General features: G+C 50.2%; 1 protein-coding gene across 6 annotated transcripts in view; it reads right to left on the reverse strand.

Annotated features, from left to right (window-relative positions):
- Positions 1-12,417, reverse strand: part of P4HA2 (prolyl 4-hydroxylase subunit alpha 2) — a 98,907-nt gene extending 86,490 nt beyond the window's left edge. Inside the window, exons 1-5 of one of the 6 annotated variants that reach the window (XM_003829310.7) lie at positions 12,144-12,247; positions 11,452-11,587; positions 2,908-3,007; positions 2,115-2,211; positions 1,559-1,710 (exon numbers count right to left, since the gene is read on the reverse strand). In XM_003829310.7, coding sequence (XP_003829358.1) covers positions 1,559-1,710; positions 2,115-2,211; positions 2,908-2,989 — 331 coding nt within the window. In that variant the 5' untranslated portion in view covers positions 2,990-3,007; positions 11,452-11,587; positions 12,144-12,247. Of the gene's footprint in view, positions 1-1,558; positions 1,711-2,114; positions 2,212-2,907; positions 3,008-11,451; positions 11,625-12,143 lie in introns of those variants that run through there. The other 5 variants (XM_008954679.6, XM_055112627.2, XM_003829308.5 and 2 more) reach the window with 5 other exon arrangements.
- Positions 12,418-18,551: the final 6,134 nt, after the last annotated feature.

The following is an 18,551-nucleotide window of genomic DNA, read 5'->3' on the forward strand; positions in this document are numbered from 1 at the left end:
AAGTTAATCAGCACTCACAGCTCAGGGAAAAGAGGCAGTGAAGAGCTGGGTACAGTGGCACTGTGCCTATAGTCCCAGCTACTCAGGAGGCTGAGGCAGGAGGATCACGTGAGGCCAGGAGTTCAAGGTTGCAGTGTGCTACAATCGCACCTGTGAATAGCCACTGCACTCCAGTCTAGGCTAATATAGTGAGACCCTGTCCCTTTAAAAAAAAAAAAAAAAAAAAAGGCAGCGGGCATGGTGGCTCACACCTGTAATCCCAGCACTTTGGGAGGTGGAGATGGGTGGATCACGAGGTCAAGAGATCAAGAACATCCTAGCCAACAAGGTGAAACCCTGTCTCTACTAAAAATAACAAAAAAAAATTAGCTGGGCATGGTGGCATGTGCCTATAGTCCCAGCTAGTCAAGAGGCTGAGGCAGAAGAATTGCTTGAACCCGGAGGCAGAGGTTGCAGTGAGCCGAGATCCCACCACTACACTCCAGCCTGGTGACAGAGTGAGACTCAGTCTCAAAAAAAAAAAAAAAAAAAAAAAAAAAAAAAGTCAGTGAGTCCAGGGGACTAAACCCAGGGCTAGGAGTTAGGAGAGCCCACCTCCAGGCCCACCGTACCATCTCTTCTTATTGACAGAAAAGTATTAGGGCATAAAAAGTATTATCACAATAAAAGCACCAAGTATAGTTTAAAGCTTTTAAAAAGTTCACACTCTCATCTGTAAATATCACTTCTAGGAACTTACCCTAAAAAAGTAATCAGAAGTATACACCAAGAAATACGTAAAAAGGTGCTGATAATTCAGAAAAAATCCCATATCCAATGACTTGACCCATTTGACAGTATTATCAGTATGACAGATTATCACCATCTGACAGGTAATCACCATCCAGCCATTAAAATCATGTTGCAGAAGAACATTGAATGGCATATAAAGAAGCTGAGAAATTCACAGAAAGAATTTTTTCTTCTGTCACAAATCTACCAACAGATATGCTTTGTTTGTAAAACATATGAATAGGAATGAATTTAGATCAGACCTATGCTCCCCAACTTGCCCTGGCCCCACCATCCAGCCCACTTGACACTTGTAAATTCATTTGTCCCTCCAAGCAACTGAGTTTGCATGCCCTGGTATGTATGTATAGTTCCATTTTTTAAATGTATATGCATAGGTAGAAAAACTATAATTTTAATAATGCTCACCACTGGGCAACTGGATTAAGAATTATAATTCTCTTGTTTTTGTGTTTTCCGACTTTTCTATAAACATGTATCACTAAAGTATAATTGGAAAAATGTCATTAGCAAAAAATAAGAATAGACAGACACTAAAAAAAAGACGCTAAAAAAAGAACTGAACATAATTACATGTTAAAAACCAAGGCCAGCCAACTTCCAGGTCCCCACAGAGAAGGGAGAGAGCCATGAGACCAGCAGAGTCCTGTTTCCACAATGCACTTGCCCACCAACACCCAGACCCAAGACAGGCTCAGACACAACAACCCAGGCATGAGCACACAAACATATGGGCTCACTCAAGCACCTGTTCACCGTCCCTCACCTGCAGCTGAGTCCTGCAGGACAAGGTCCTCCAGCGCAGGCCAGTCTGTGTTTAGCCGCTTCACCAGTTTGTAGGCATTCACAGGGTGAGCCAGGTAGCCCTCAGCATCAGCAGCTGACTTGCTAGTCAAGGCTTCCATTTTGTTGGCCCAGCTGTGGAACCAGAGGAAAAGGAAGACTAATGCGTCCACCCACATAGGTCTTGACCTGCGACAATTTTCCTAGTGAGAATTCCCTGGTGCCAGGTTCTGGGGCCCTTTTCATCAAGAGGCAATGAAAAATGAATACAGTAACTCCCCACAGATACTTCTAGCCCCTTAATCTAGATAACAGCTGGGACCCCCAATGTAAGGGAAAAGGTCTTAAATAGAAAATAAATAGTGACTCCTTAGCCCATGTACTTAGCTCCTCTCAAGCACTGGCATGAAGTAACCAGGCCAGCCCCACATCACCCTCTCAAAGGTTTCCTCTTATAGGCACCCTGGATGGCTTCCTTGTTCCTTGAGGGGCAGAAGGGAAGGAAGGCCAACTAAGGATGGTATGGGGACTTAGGACACCTCTTAATCTTGGAAAGCTTGGCTTCCTCCACAAGGATGTACTCTTTCAGAGACTGCACCAGCTCTTTCTCTGCATAAATCAGGTCAGTCATGTGCCCTGCAAGGGAGAGAAGAAAGGCACCAGTAAGAAACAGATGAGGGATGTCCAGCCTCCTTCCTTGGGGCACAGAATACCAGCACAGAAGCAAGTCCCCTGGGATAAGAACATGTCAGCTCTCTGGGGATTATGGGGACTTGGAGTTAAAGGGGGCCTAGGCACTCATGGGGCCCTATCTCACAACTTCAGGAAGAAAGAGGCAGAGGCACCAAGGGGATGTTTGAGATAAGTGCACTGGATGTCACTCAAGAAGCAGCCCTAAATCTCATTCTCCGACTGTTATATAGCTGGTCATGACACTGGGGCATGGATATCCTGGGGACTCACTACAGGATAAAAAGCTCTGAACTTTAGGTCGGAAGGATAGGAAAAGCTTGATCCTCAGGATACAAAGGATTTGCTGCTCAGAACCACTCTCTGGTCCATGGGCAAGGTGGTCAAAAAGACCAGAGAGCCCAAGTGCAGCCTGCACTTCCCAGGAAGAAAGACCCAATTCAGACATCTGGCTCCCTGAACATCCAGCTCATTGGGATCTTATAGGGGAAAACAGCAACTCTGCCAGTTCCACTCTCCTCAGAACTGGCCAAAACCAGTAGTTAAGGCTATCCCACTCTAAATGAGAACAGGCTGCAGCCAGAGACATCCGTGGCATGTGAGCCAAGGTGTCAGGGAGACGACAGTCCTGTTGGCACGTACCAATAGAGGTGAAGAATTCGGCCTGCACACAGCTCAGGACACCAAACCAGGCCATCAGCAATGCAGACACCCAGAGTTTCATGGTCACAGAGGGAAGTGTCTGAAAGGCATTCAATGACAATCACTGGATCAACAAAGTGAAAAAGACTAATTTAGGTGAGGAGACACATAGGCATGTACACACATATGCAGATAATCAAACATATCAAAATCCTGGCCTAGCACACAGAAGCTAAAAAGGACAAACAGCAGAAAGAACAAAGAGCGTGCAGCCAGTGATGTGTGCTCAATTCTGGTCCCTGCTCTGGGAAGTCATGTGCCCTGTGGAGAGAGCCCATCCTCTCAACTCCCAGCAACCACCTGTACCATGAGAAGGCGGAATCGCAGTGGGGTACAGTCAGCTTGGGTTCCAATGGTCTGTCAGTCCAAGATTCTGGCCCACTCCTTCTTATTTCACAGACTGCTGTTTGTTTCTATCTTACCTTCCAACACATATGCGAGGACAGTGCCAGGTTTTGGGGAACCAGTCCCTGCCCACAAGGAGGCAACAGTACATGAGAGACAATAACAGAAAGATAATTTGACACAATATCCTCCAGAGTACCAACACCCAAACTAAGGTGTACAACAGATGGCCAGCCAGAAGAGGAATAAAACTAACCCTTGTCAGTCTGCACCTGCCAGAGAAAGAGCAGTCAGAGGAGACAGTCTCCTAGGCAGACAGTGTTCTTCCTGTAGTAAGGCTCCTTGGCAGACACTGTTCTCACTGGCCCGTCACCATTCATTCACAAATATTTACTGAAGACCCACAGATGCCAGGCACTGATCTAGGCACTCAGGATACAAAAATGAATATGCCACACATGGCCAAAACCTCAGGCTGGGCTGCTGACATGGGAAAGGGGCCAGCTACTGTCTTCTCATCAGCCCAGAAATAGGCACAACCTGAGACAAACCCCACTGGCAGTAAACCTCAGTCCACAACAGAAGCTTCCGATACCGTCTCCCAGCTCAGCCATGCAGCCTAGACTGTGCTGGAGGATTGGCACCCATCTGTACCCCAGCTCTGCCGGTCTTCTTCCTGCCCTGCTTTTGAGCACCCCACTGGAGTGCTCAAATGGAAATTCACTAAGACAAAACAAGCAAAACAAAGGAAATACAAATGCTTTCCCAAAAAAACATAAGCCTTATCTGACAGAATTCTAAGTCTAAGCTAATGCCAGTTCATCAGTTTTTTGCCCGCCATACTTGATTAGACACACAGCACACCCACCATTCCTCATCTTACTCTTTCAGAAGAAATCCTAATCCAATGAGATTCCAGGTTAGGCTCAGAGAAGGCCAACCACAACTCCCATCTGCAAATGGATCCTCTATCAGAAGGAAAGCATAAGTGAATGGCGCCATGTGTTCATGCCTATGCCAAATGTCTGCAGAGCTGACAGTCTTCCTGTCATAGTCTAGGTGTGGGGGTCCCAAGACACACAGGACAATTATCTTCCAACCTGGAACTTGCTGCAGGGTAGGGCGTATTGTGCTAAGGGGTCCATTAGGGAGTTAGAGCAGCAGAAGAGAGCAAGTCATCAAGAGAAAGTGAGTAAGCCTGGGCTTGCCCTGAGGCAGAGTCCAGGCCCTCCTGGTTCTAGCCACAGGTCTGCTCCAAGGCCTTACTATACTGTCTTCTCTATCCTAGGATTTCAGAAGGCCTCTCTCTTGCTTACACAAGCCCCTTATACCTAAGGGATTGGGTGTCTGTTTCTTGTTCCTCAAAAGGCTTGACTGGCTCAGGCTCAGCACCTTCTGTATGTATGCAGGGAGGGGACAGTGAAAACATAGAGCTGGGAGGATGTATCTGTGAACAGAAAGGGACCAGCTGACTGCTCCTCAGAGCTGGGGTGGTGGGAGAACAGGGCCCAGGCAGGTTCCAAACCAGACATGGTTGGAAGTGGGGAACCCAGCATCTCTCCCCAGGTGTGTCTCCAGTTGCAGTTGCATACCTTTTTTAGAGGCCAGATAAATTCCAGGGAGGAAGTCTGTCCATTCCTTTCAAATCATTCTGCTCCTATCATCTATGGTTCATACCTCACAACACTCAGGGAAAGCCAGGTTTCTTCATTACATGAATACCAGCTGTGATTTCTCTGGAATGTGCAATCTGGCTTAGACTGAGCCCATTCTTGAATCTCAGCCTGGAGGCAGAGCCTCAAAGAATCACAGATAGGGTTTGGGCAGAGCCTCAAAGAATCACAGATGGGGTTTGGGCAGAGCCTCAAAGAATCACAGGTAATTACAGATGACTTACCTACCAAGAGCCTGCAAAGTCTTGCTCTGGTGGGAGAAGGGGATAACTAACTCTGCTAGCCTGGAGAGCTGGGCACCTCCAAGCAGCAGCTCCCAGACTACCACATCAACACTGACATCTCTGGCAGGGGTACTCTGGAGCCCTACCCCATTTCTCCCAAGCCTGGGCCCCTTAACTCAAAAGGCTCTGTACAAAAAGTCCTCTAATTAGAGTCAGATTGGGAGGAGGCAGCATCCAAGAGGGACTGTGCCCCACAATGTGGGAAAGGCCAACCTCCAACCCATCTCATAACTATGCCCACAGCTTGCTTAAGACAGAGTAGGTGAAAGTATGTGTACCTGCTGAGTGCCCCTACAAAGTGTCCAGTGCTGCCAAAAGCCCTCCCAGAAACCCTCAAAATCCAACTGGAATAAGTCTGGAGGTGAACAATGTCAAATCCACTTTTATGAAAAACAAAGTGACATCTTGAGCAGAAAACCAATACTGAGTTTTATCTGTGCTGCATCCCCAGAGTTTAGAACAATGTCTGTCCCATACCAGGAACACAACAAAAAATACTTCACCACAGACTTGTTCAAATTAGGAAACTACAACAATAGAAGATTTTACATTTCTTCTATACAATGAGTTTTTATGGAGTATATTAAAAATGAATACTATATATCAACATGAAGAGATCTAAGCATACTGTTAAGTGAGAAAAGTGGGCCCCAAATAATATGCACTCTATAATTCCATTTTTGTAAGGAAAAATTAATGTATATGTGTATATAGAGAGATGCAAGAAAAGAGTCATACATCTGGCTATATCTTGGTGAAATAATTTCTTTCTATTTTTATGCTTGTTTCTCTACTCTTTCTACAAGAAATTCTATAGCAATTTTTAAAATTATTTTATCATATGCTTAAAATGTAAAGAAAAGAAAGCAGGCCCTTCTCAAACAGACTCCAAACGGGCCCTGCCAGCCCTAGTGTTTGGACCCCCACAGGAAAGTCCTGCAAAACCTGCCAACATCCCAGCACCAGTGATTCACCCATCAGGCGACTGGCACTGTTTCTAAACACAGGGCAATTCCAAGACATACAACCAGAGGTCCCACCAAACCTGAACTTTGGAAAAGACATTTACAATCTGGCCAAATGGCCATGAAAAGATGTTTCCAGCTGCAAACCAGCAGTGTCCTTAGCTTCTCTCCTTACCTCATCAGGCAGAATCTCTGCCAAGCTCCCAGCTGCAACCCAAATGCAACAGCCTGAGTTTTAACAATGTATTTAACAGCCTAGAGACAGAACATGAGCTTGCTGAGAACAAACTGGTCTTGCTTGGCACTGAACAAGAACCTGCCTGCCTTCTGTGAAGGGGGAAAACCTAACTGGACACGGCTCCCTGCTGCCTCCAACTCTAGGACAACAGGGCTGAAAGGACCTGTGTGTTCAGCCTAAGAGGATCCAGAGGCTCCAGGAGACCCTGCCACCAAAGCACATGGATGTCCATTCAGGCCTATAAGCTGCTGCCACGGCACCCTAGGCAAGTATGGGGGGTACCCTACTCTCCTTAGCCTCAGTCATCACCCTGATCTGAGCCACCCCTAACTTCCCCTACAGGCATCCTGGCCCCCACTACACTGGCCTCTCCACATGTCATCTGGCCTTCCTCCCACCTCTGCTCTACAAAGTAGCCAGCATGGTTTATCAAAGCCCTCCTTTGGCTCTCTACTGCCATCAGGATAAAGTTCAAACTCTTTAGCCCAAAGGGTCCTTTTGAGTGTGTGACCAGGCCCTACTGCCCTCTCCAGCCTCATCTCACCATGCCAGGTTTCATATCTTCAACAACTACTTTATGTGAAAAAATATTCTCCTTCACCAAGAACCTAATAAAGCCAAGATGTTTATCTGTATCTATCCACATACTTTCTCAGTCTGGTACATGAATAGTGGTTGACTTCCACTTCCCCACCGGGGTACCATCACCACCACAAAGTCTTGTTTCAGTAACTAGACAATGAAGTAGCAGAGAGGGCTGTTAAAACTGACATGCAAAAGCCAAGTTGGGTTTTCAGTCACAGTCTTGGCAGAGACTTGGCAGTCTGGATGAGACTAACCCATAAAAGGGAACTACACTTGAGGATAAAATCCATATACCACTATATTGGATGCATCTTACGTCCCACCTTGCAACCTCTTGGTCTCACCCATCTCCCAGGTCCCAGGGTATTTACTTTGCCTTAGCCCAGTGGAGGAGACTATCCAGGCCCACGCCAGAATCTCTGGCTCCTCTCACTATCTCCAGACTCTGTTGAAGTACCAGACTGGCCTCCCCAGTAGCTACCAAAGGGCCCTCATAGGGTAACCAAGTACATCTCTGTGCAGAGTAGCCAGCTTGCTAAAACACCACCTCCCATCCTCCTTTATACCTCACTTTTTTCTTTTGTTTTTTTGAGACAGTCTCGCTCTGTCGCCCAGGCTGGAGTGCAGTGGCGCAATATTGGCTCAATGCAACCTCCACTTCCCAGGTTCAAGGGATTCTCCTGCCTCAGCCTCCTGAGTAGCTTGGACTACAGGTGTGTGCCACCATGCCCAGCTAATTTTTGTATTTTTAGTAGAGATGGGGTTTCACCATATTGGCCAGCTGGTCTTAAACTCCTGACCTCAGGCAATCAATCCATCTCGGCCTCCCAAAGTGCTGGGATTATAGGCAAGAGCCATCGCACAGGCCTGCACCTCACTTTTGTTTTCCCTCACCCTGGCTGCCCTGCAATTACACCTTCCAATAAAGCATTAAGTACTTAAGCTCTGTCTCAGGCTGTTTCCTGGGAACATAGTCTGAGATAAGCACTATTTGTTTCCAAAAATCTTTCATTTCTACTATCTAATTCTCACCCAAACCTTCTAAGCTAGATAACTACCTCCATTTCAGATATAAGATAGATACAAATGACAAACAGCTGAGGCTGAGAGAGGGTTTCCTACATATCTGACATCTGACAGCAAATCAATGACAGAACCAAGAGTCAAACCCAAAACACACTCTGCTAGATATTGCAGCTATCCAGTCCTACTCAATAATCTGTTACCTTAAAGTGCAATGGACTCCCAAACAGGGAAGCCACACTTTGCCCAGGAAGAACATGCCTGCCCAGGTTAAGGACTTTATCATGGGTTACACCAAAGGTTCATAAAGCAGGTCCATGACACGCCTGGCTGGATCTCACCAGAGGGAGGAACGCAACATGGACCCAGAAAACAGCAACATGGTCCCTTAAGTTCAGATGGGCAGTCACTCCTACCTTAGACATGACAGCACTCACAAATAACCAGCCAGTCCAGCTCAGGGCAAGGCAGTACAGTCAAATGGACAGGCACACCTGCCCTAGAGTCAGACATACTAAGAGTTAAACCCCAATTCTATACCACTTCCCGGCTTTGTGACCTTGGACAAGTTACAGGATTCCTCAGTTTCCCCATGTATATAATAGAGACAATACTAGGACCTATATCTCATAGGGCTGTTGGAGGACTGAATGTGATGACAGATGTTGGCAGGTAGCCCTGCACTAGGCATAATTTATGTCAATCATTAGTACCAAGGGCACCAGAGAAACATCAGTGGACCTGAGGCAGCCAGCTGCCCAGCCCAAGTCAGCTGATTCCTGGGTGAGAAAGAAGGTCCAGACTAGGGAACAGTGAAGATGCAAACAAGGCAGAAATTGGGCGATCTCCACGTTCCAGGAGCACCACAAGAAATGAAACATTTAATTCAGGAGAGACTGGAATCAGGTGTAATGTAGTACATTGATCATCAGGGGATAACCGTGGAACTGGTCAATCACTGGCTCTAAAGCTCATCAAGCAATGTTCTCTAGCAAAAGGCGGGGGATTGGACCAATACTCTAGGAACTCAGGTACTTATATGCCTCTGACCTGCTCATTCCAGGCTCCTACAAGTACCCAGGCCTGAGGATCTCCACTACACCCTGGACCTCAGAGTGCCAGGTACAAAACAGGCCACACTCAAAGCAAGCACTTCCTGAAAGGTCCAGAGCAGATGCTGGCCTGTTACCAGGCTCAGATAGATTCCATCTGAGCTGGAGAGCACTCTACCCAAACACTTAATCCTCTGCCCTGCAATGACACCAGCTGAACAAGAACTCTCTTCTAGGGCTCCAGTAAATCATTCAGACTTTTCATTCCCCTCTGCTCTGAGGAAAAAAAAAAAAAAAACTGTCTTTCTATCTCTCATTCCATGTCCGTAACACAAAGCCCACAGACCACAGGACCTTCCAGCCCTCTTTGCTCTAGGACAGGCTGATGTCTTACCCTAAGGAACTTCAAATGTCCAAATTACTAGATGTGAGCAACTTTCCCGAAGTTTAACTCTCACTCCAGCACTCTGCTGGGCTTGCATGTACTTGCATCACAGCTTTTCCTGCCAACTTCCATCTGCATAATAGTAAACTCTTGACAGACCCCAGGAGCCAGGGACACACCTCCTAGCCCTCTGCACACTATCAGCCAGCGTGGCCACACATCAGCCAAGGCCTTGCTTCCAGTCTCAGACCCTCCCAAGGATGTGGGAGGGCAGAGTGAAAAAGGGAGGCCTTCTTAGGAAATGAGGAGACCCTAGATTCCCTCAACTGACTCATTCCTCAGAGCTGCACCCACGTAGTCTCTTCCTTTGATGAGCACTCACAGCCGGGCTCCTCCCCTGGCACATGGCCAGCTGCCAATATGTAGCAGCAATCTCAGAGTACGAGCTACCCACAGGCAAGAATAGTGCCTCGGCCACCTCCTCTCTGTCGTCCCTCATTCTAGCCCCAGGCACGCTCCAGTCAGAAGCCAAACAGGCAGAAGGCACTCAAGGGATGAACTGAGATCAGCTGGGGCCAGTCTAAACCAGTGACTAAGTAAGCACTTTCTAGAGTACCCCAATGCAGAGTTTTCGACAGGATACAAGGGCCTATCACATGCCACAGACAATGCCTCAGCTAAGCTGTCACCAAGTCTGCCTGCTGAGCTCTCAGAGAACTAGGGTGATCCAGTATGACAGCATCTTTGGGATGAGGCCCCCAGCCAACTCACTCCATCCTTGCTACGTGGCTTCATTGGCTGGGCCACACAGTGGACACTCGGCTGTGTAAGAACAAGGAGGCCCTAAAAGAAAAGAATTCAAAGACCAAACATTCTGTGAGTGGGGAGAAGCAACCAGAGAGACTGGGCGCTGAGGCCCAGAACCACAGTGAGAGGCTGCACCTTGGACACTTCAGGGGCAGTTTAAGTACAAGCCAAAGGAAATCCTAGTTCATTTAACAGAGACTAAATTATGGAACCTGCTAATGTCAGATGAGACACAGGCTGAGAACAAGCAGCAGACCCCAAAAACATCCTATAAATTCTTAGGTGGACAATGGATCTCTACAAAGTCTGGGACATTTAAGAATGCCCCAAGCTACAACGTAACGGACTCCAGCCCTTGCTCTTAGGACAGGATTTCCTACAAGAGGGCTGGGGCTGTGAGGCCCCAGGTAGTCTATTATCAAGAAGCACAAATCTCGGGTGTCACTCTACAGCAAAAGACAACAGTCACAGTCTTGGGAGGGATCCCAATGCTCTCCTGCACCATCTCTCTTTTTTTTTTTTTTTTTTTAAGATGGAGTCTCGCTCTGTCTCCCAGGCTGGAGTGCAGTGGCGCGATCTCGGCTCACTGCAACCTCTGCCTCCCAGGTTCAAGCGATTCTCCTGCCTTAGCCTCCCGAGTAGCTGGGACTACAGGCACGCGCCACCATGCCCGGATAGTTTTTTGTATTCTCCTGTACCATCATAAAGTCAAATAGAATACAAAGGCCAGGGACCCACCTGGGCTTTCCAGCAATACCTGAGGCAGGAAGTGCCCTGATCCAGGCTCCTGCTGCGAAGTTCAACTGGGCATCTTACACATGCAGGGCACAGTACCAGGCACGTTATCTCACTCCAGGGTCTTGTAGACAGCGTCCGTGGACAGCTATCCCCTACAGTGTTCCTTCCCCATCACCTTGCTTCCACTACAAGGCCATAAGGAATGGCATTGGCCAAGGTCTCTGCTCCCACTCACATAGGCTGTTCCTCTGTCCACGCTGCCCTTTTGCCAGCCTTCCTCTGACCACTCCAGCTCATGGGTCACCTCCTCCGGGAAGTCCTCTGGCCGGAGGTAGTCAGTGCTCTACCAAGTACCCACTGCCCGCATTCCCTTCCAGCACAGCGCTCACCACACTGCTCTGGGCCAGGACCTTCCCGCTCTTCCAATCCGCCTGTCCCACTGGGTTAGCAACTGCTTGCGGTTTCTGGTACACAGAAGGGTCCCGTTTGTTGAATTAGTTAACGAATTATCACGGGTCTCCGCAGCTGCCAAGGAAAAACAACGCTGGTTCCACAAGGATGTCTGGGGGAGAAAAGACTTTCTGATCCAATGGCCCATCTAATGGGCTCCAAGCTGGACCCTGCCCGGACAAGACCTAGGACTCCCAGCCCTTGGGAGCGTGCAGAACGGGCTTAGCCAATATGAAGAGGCCCCTCAGGGCCAGGCGGACGCCGCGCCCCCGCTCCCAACAGCCGGCAGCCCGGGGTCAGGCCGCCACTTCCCGGGAGCCTGACAGGGAAGAGCGGCCAAGTTCCCAGCCCCGCCCGACAGCCGATGGAACTGCACGAAGGGCGCCGCTGACCTCACCACCCTGAGCTCGGGAAAGCTTGCGGGCGGCGGGACAAGAACCCAGACGGGTGCAGAAACAGGGTGGAGGGTGCAGGGTTGCGGCCCGGACTGCACTGCTGGCGGCTAGCGGCGCGACCCCCGGCCCCGGCCCCTAGCTCTCAGCCCCGCGCGGGCAGAACGCACCGCCTGGCGACCCCAGCCCGCGCCCCAGCGCTAGGGTTGATCTGGCGGCTGAGCGGGCGGGGCGCTCACCTGGACACTCGCAGCTCCTGGCGTTTCCAGAACCTCCCGCGGCGTCGCCCGGTCAGCTCGGCGCCTCCTCCCTTGGCGACTCCGCCTCCGGCCGCTGCCGGGGCTCCGCCCACTTGAGCCGCCGCCACGTCCCCACCTCACGCTCCACACGCCTGCCTGCGTCCTGGTCCCCAGCTCCGGTGGCTCCGGCGGGGTTCGCCGTCCTCTGCGACCCCTGGGAACGCCCAGGCTACCCGGCCTCGCGGGAGCCGGAGCCGGAGCTGGAGCCGGAGCTGGCCGCCCGCGCCCTTCATGCCGCCCGCAGCCCACCGCACGTACTCCGCGCCCGCCTGGCTTTGGCGCCCCCACCTGCGGGCCTTGGCCCGCCCTCCTGCCCAGCCCCTGGGCGTCTGGAGAGGTCGCCACGACCCGATCCCCGCGCCGGGGCTGTAGGGAGAGCGTCCCTGGAGGCTGACGGATTTCCCTGCCTGCGCTCATGCCCATTGCCTGGGGGGCCCTGCCGGGTACACGGGCCCCTTCTTCCCAGCACCACCACAAGGAGGCTGTTACGGGAGGCTGGGGTCACCCCGGCTAGGAACTGGGTATCAGGAGAGGAGGCAGAACAGTGGAGAAGACCCTGAGGAAGACTAGGGACCTGGGGCCCACCCCCTGGAGACCGAGATTGGGAGGCCCATTCCCAGGGCCGAGCTCTTAGTGGGTTTCAGAGAGTCCCGGGCTCTGGTCCAGGCAGTCCTGGTGGCATGTGCAGGGGTGATGGATTGATGAGAAGGGGGCCCATCAAAGGCTGGGTGGGGGCGGAGGCGGGGGGGCGGTAACAACCTGGGGCACACTGGGTTGCCCAAACCCTTCTTTATGCCATGGGCCAAAAAGAGTGGACACCTGGTTCAGCCAATCCAGTCTGGAAGGGAATAAGGACAGAGATGCAGCAAACCTCAGCCTGAGCGGGAGGAGGCCCTGGCGGCCAGGCAGGTTCCCACGCCTGCTCTGTGAACCTTCCTCTCATGAATGAGGGGAAGCACGGTCTGAGAATCTCATCAGGGAGCAAGCCCAGAGCGGGAGATGCCCAGCCTCCGCCCAGGCCCAGTGTGGATATTCCCTACGGCACACGGGCCAGGCAGGCGGCCCAGACCTGGGGAAAGCAGGAGCACGCCCACGGAAATACACACAAAACATGGGTGAGCCATTGTTCCTGCCTGCGTCAGCCACCGGCTCGAGCCCGGCTAAAACTACACAAACCCTCCTGCATCTGCTACATCCACAGAAGCTTCCTTCCATCTCCTCCCCCTTCTCAGGAGTTTGCCCCATGGAACATCCCTTTTCTCTCCTGAAGGCTCAACTACCCGCTCTCAACTGGATCTTTCCCATTGGCCTGTAAATGTGTTCAAGCCTCTACTATGGGAACAAAACCCTCATTCGACCCCACTGAGTGTCTCTGTTCTCAACCGCAGCGGAATTTCTTGAAAGAGCTGTCTCCCCATCCTCACATCTCTCCCACTCTTCAGGCCCTAAAGGAGCTGTCTCTCCCACTCTTCAGGCCCTGCAGTCAGCCTTCTAGCTCCCTAACAGCACCAAACCAGGTCTCAATAAACTGTAGCCTCCAATCTCCAAATTCAACGACTGTTCTTCAGACCTCATCTGCCAGGGCCCTGAGCAGTGTCTGACACCCAGCGATGACCACAGCCCCTCTGGAACACTGATTTCCCTTGGTTTCCCCTCATCCTTTCTGGCCACCTCTGCTCAAGCTTCTTCAGCATCCTCTCCCTATTAGTAAAGGTTGGGGGTTCCTCAAAACTCAGGTCTAGGCTTTCCACTTCACACTTCTCTTTACACGCAGGTGACACAAATTTCTCTCTTTACCCTTATCCTTACTGCTGAACCCCAGATTCATGTAACTCACTGTTCAGTGTACATCCCCACTTGAGTGTCCACAGGCACCTCAATGGCAACATGTCCAACACAGAGTTATTGTTCTCCCCCCACATCTTCCCCCTCCACACATCCTGTCTTCACTGCTGTACTGAAGGAGATACTTCCCATCAGTTACCTAACCAGAAGCCTGGGAGTCATACTTGGCAGCTCCCTCTCCCTCATCCCCAGACCCTATTTACCTATATCCCAAGTCTGTTCAATTTTACCCCTAAATCTCCCTCTAATCCACCCACTTCTCTCCATCTTTTTCACATGAGTGATGGCAACACTTTCCTGACTGGCTGCTCCTCCATTTTTGTTCCCTCTCATCTCTCCTTCACTACAACCATGATGATCTCAAAATGCAGATCTGAGCCCATTACTTGCAGCTGGGAAATTGCCCTGATCTTGAGAAACATCGAAAAGTGGTTTATAAGGTTCCACATGGTTTGGCCTCTGCTCACTTCTGTAACCACATCGAACTTCCTCCAGTCTCTCTAACTGGCCATTCCCCCTCCCCACCCCAGACCTTTATACATGCTGTTCCTTCTGTCTAGAAAAAATTTTTCCCTCCCTGATTAAAACCTTCACAATCCTTTAGATTCCCTCAGAGGCAGAGAGATTTTCCTTACTTCCCTGAGTAGGTCAAAACCTCCCATAACAGACCAGGCACGGTGGCTCATGCCTGTAATCCCAGCACTTTGGAAGGCTGAGGCGGACGGATCACCTGAGGTCAGGCGTTCGAGACCAGCATGGCCGACATGGTGAAACCCCGTCTCTACAACAATACAAAAATTAGCTGGGCATGGCCAGGCACGGTGGCTCACGCCTGTAATCCCAGCACTTTGGGAGGCCGAGGCAGGTGGATCACGAGTTCAGGAGATCGAGACCATCCTGGCTAACATGGCGAAACCCCGTCTCTACTAAAAATACAAAAAATTAGCCGGGTGTGATGGCGCATGCCTGTAGTCCCAGCTATTCAGGAGGCTGAGGCAGGAGAATGGCGTGAACCCGGGAGGCAGAGCTTGCAGTGAGCCACGCATGATGGCGGTGTCTGTAATCCCAGCTACTAGGGAGGCTGAGGTGGGAGAATCACTTGAACCCAGGAGGCAGAGGTTGCCGTAAGCCAAGATCGTGCCATTGCACTCCAGCCTGGGTGACAAGAGCAAGACTGTCTCAAAAAAAAAAAAAAAAAAAAAAAAAAACCACACACACAAAACCTCCCATAACAGCTTCTCATGTCCCCGTGTGCTTCGTAACACTCGCCACAGTTGATAGAATTGAATGATCGCTTGGGTAACGTCTTCCCCGACTGGCCTGGGAGGTCTGGGAGTACATAAACTATGCATGCATTTGTCCATTGCCATTTTCCCACCACCAAACTGGGCTCAATATTTGCTAACTCCTTGAATGGACGGATATCTCCTCAATACCTTGCTCCACACTGTAGGATTTAGTCTCCAAAGGCATGAGTAAGACCTCCGCAGGGTCTTGGAGTCCTGGCAGCTCAGGACCACAGCATTGGTCAGATATCCTCCTAAAAATCTGCAGCCTTGAGAAGGGGCAGGACTTCTGAGGATCATGTCTCCTTGGTCTTCCTGCCTTGCAGGAAGTGGCCATTCATTTGTTTTTATATTCCTTTTCCTCTACCTGCCTCCACCCAGAAGATACCATTTCTGACCTCTGCCTTTGTAGCCTCACTTTCACCACTCAGCCCTTAACATAAGGCCCTCAGACTCCATCTGGGCTCCTGATCTATTCATTTCCTGGGGTTGCCACAACAAATTACCATGAACTAGGTGGCTTAAGTCAACAGAATTTTATTCTCTCACAGTTCTGGAGGCCAGAAGTCCAAAATCAAAATGTTACCGGCGTGTGCTCCCTCTGAAGGCTCTAGGGGCGAACCCCTCCTTGCCTCTTCCAGCTCCTGGTGGCTTAGGAGTTCCTTGGCTTGTGGCTGTATCATACGAATCTCTGCCCCATCTTCACCTGCACTTCTCCTCGGTGTCTGCATCTTCTGCCCTTCTGTTTCTTATAAAAATAACTGTCATTGGCTGTAGCGTCTACCCAGGTAATCCAGGGCAGATTGGGAGGTCTACCCAGGTAATCCAGGGAGGTTTGGCACTGAAGCCTCCCTGAATGCTGATGACTCTTGCAGGCCCTGGAACCACTGCAACAGCTCCCCTAATAATCTGTAACTTAATAATATCTATAAGGTCCATTTTTCCAAATAAGGTCACATTCACAGGATCCAGGTAGTAGGACATGAATGCAATTTGGTGGGGTTGGGGGGCACCATTTAATCCACTACATTTGACACTCCTCCATGCCCTCAAAGGCTTCTGGACCCATGTAAATCTATCACTCAGTTTTGAATCTCCAGCCTGGGTCCACTCCAGACCCACATCGTCACAGCCTTTTCTTTATGGCCACTTGATAAGTGAACTCATTATCTCATGTAGGGTCCCCCAGGTTCCCTCACTTTTTTCTCTCTCCTGACAAATACCAAATGCCTTGACCACTCTATGACCCAGACAGCCAAAGGTTTTTTCCTGTAGGCTTGAGCCCAAGCTGGGGCCTTAAACATTCCCAGGCACTGATAAAGGTGTTTAGATGGTTGCCCGAAACACTGAAAGAAACTAGCCCCGACCCTGAGCCAAATTCCTTAAAATCTCATATAAATTCCATACCCAGACCCCCCTTGCAGCAGGCATACCTAGATAGAACATCCCTGTCTCGCTGTCTGCCTAGAGGATGTACTGCAGCCCCCTCAGAGACCGAGAAATTTCCCTAATAAATGCTTTGGACTGATCACCCTGGCATTTAGTGCTACTTTCTTTGGAATCCCAACCATTTCAGGATAGTTTGGGGTAGTCCCGTATGGGGACCCCCCTGCCACTGCTTTTGGGGCATCTCCAGCTGCAGGTTCAGCCAGGATGAAACATCTCCCCCATACCACAGCCCACACCACCCAAACTGCTTCTGCCCCAGCATGTCCTACATCTCAGCAAATATCACCATCTCCCAGTCACTTCCCTTTTCTTTCCCACTGCATGCCCACCCTGGAGATCTTACCTGGTGGATCTCTCTCAGTTCACTTACTTCTCCCCAACCCTGCTGTCGCAGACCAAATTCAGGACACCACCATCTCTCACTTGGACAATCCATCTTAGCCCACTTTTCTACTCCGCTCCCTCTATCCTTACTCCATTACACAGGGCAGAATGACATTGTAACCATGTGATTCCCATCATGTTATTTCCGTATAGAACCTCTCAAAGGTATTCCATGGACCCAAGGGTAGACACAAATCTTGCCAATGCTGCCAATCCCCTTTATCCAGCCCTGATGGTCTCTCTTCTTATGCACAGCCTCAAACTTGATGCTGCAGCCACTCCAGGCACTTTTCAGTTCGCTGGCCTTTGAATGTGTTATTCCTCCTGCCTAGAACATTCTCTTCCCAAAAGGTGGTTTCTTTCAAAAGGCTTTCTGGGTCTAGCCTGAGCCAGATCCTGCCATAGGCCCCAAAGCTCCTCATGGATGAGTTTCACACATGCTACCTGACCTCATTCAATGTCTACTTCATTTACCATTTGGCCCTCCTGGGGACTGCCTCTAACCTGTTCATCACTGTGTCTCCAGCTCTAGCATAGGGTCTGGCACCCAGAGCCTAGAGAGGAATTGGTGAACAAAAATACATGAATGAATGAGTGGACATTCCCACTATTGTGGCCTCTAGCAGACCTCATTGAGTACACCCAGTGTGTGTCACTTAATGAATCCACAACCATCTTTAACAGCCACACATCACAGCATATTATAGAGATTCACATCCCTTCTCCCAAAATCCATTGTATGAACAAGGCCATACCTCCCTTCTGGAACAGCTCTATGGTGTTCATTTATGCGTTCACTCAACAAACATTTGCTGATCACCAGTTGAGGTCAAGGCGGGGGATTCAGGGACCACACATATCAAAGGGGCTCTGTCTAGTATAAAAACTAGTAGATAAGCAGAGGCCCGCCCAGCAACTTTGTCTAGGGAGGGAAAAGCCCAAGCCTTTCCAGCTGGGAAAGGCTACTAGTAGGAGGTACTGCCTACCTAGACCCAGTCTTAGAGACCCTTCCTAGGCTCAAGATCAGGCATGGCCTATGACCTTTCACCCCAGCATGGCCAGGGCATTGCCAAATGAGGTTCTACCTCCATGCTGTCCCTAGGCAATATCCCTGGCCAATGGCTCCTCGAAGCAGTCTGGACTTGTCTGCCCGCCATCCCCACCCCGAAGGAAGAACCTGGTGTTTCCCCAGAAGGGATAGTAAAAACATCTGTGCTGGGCGGACAGGAAATTGGATGAATAGGAGGGTGGGTGTGGCATAGCCCTTAACTCTAAACAGGGGCCTACTCAGCCTGCCCTGCCCCAGCCTCCTCCACTCCTACTCACCTGTGATCCCTGTTTTGGGGAAGGGGAGTGGGGCAAGCTCCACTGCTTGGCACTGAAG

The sequence above is a fragment of the Pan paniscus genome, chromosome 4, assembly GCF_029289425.2.
Source record: "Pan paniscus chromosome 4, NHGRI_mPanPan1-v2.0_pri, whole genome shotgun sequence".
Classification (NCBI taxonomy): Eukaryota; Metazoa; Chordata; class Mammalia; order Primates; family Hominidae; genus Pan; species Pan paniscus.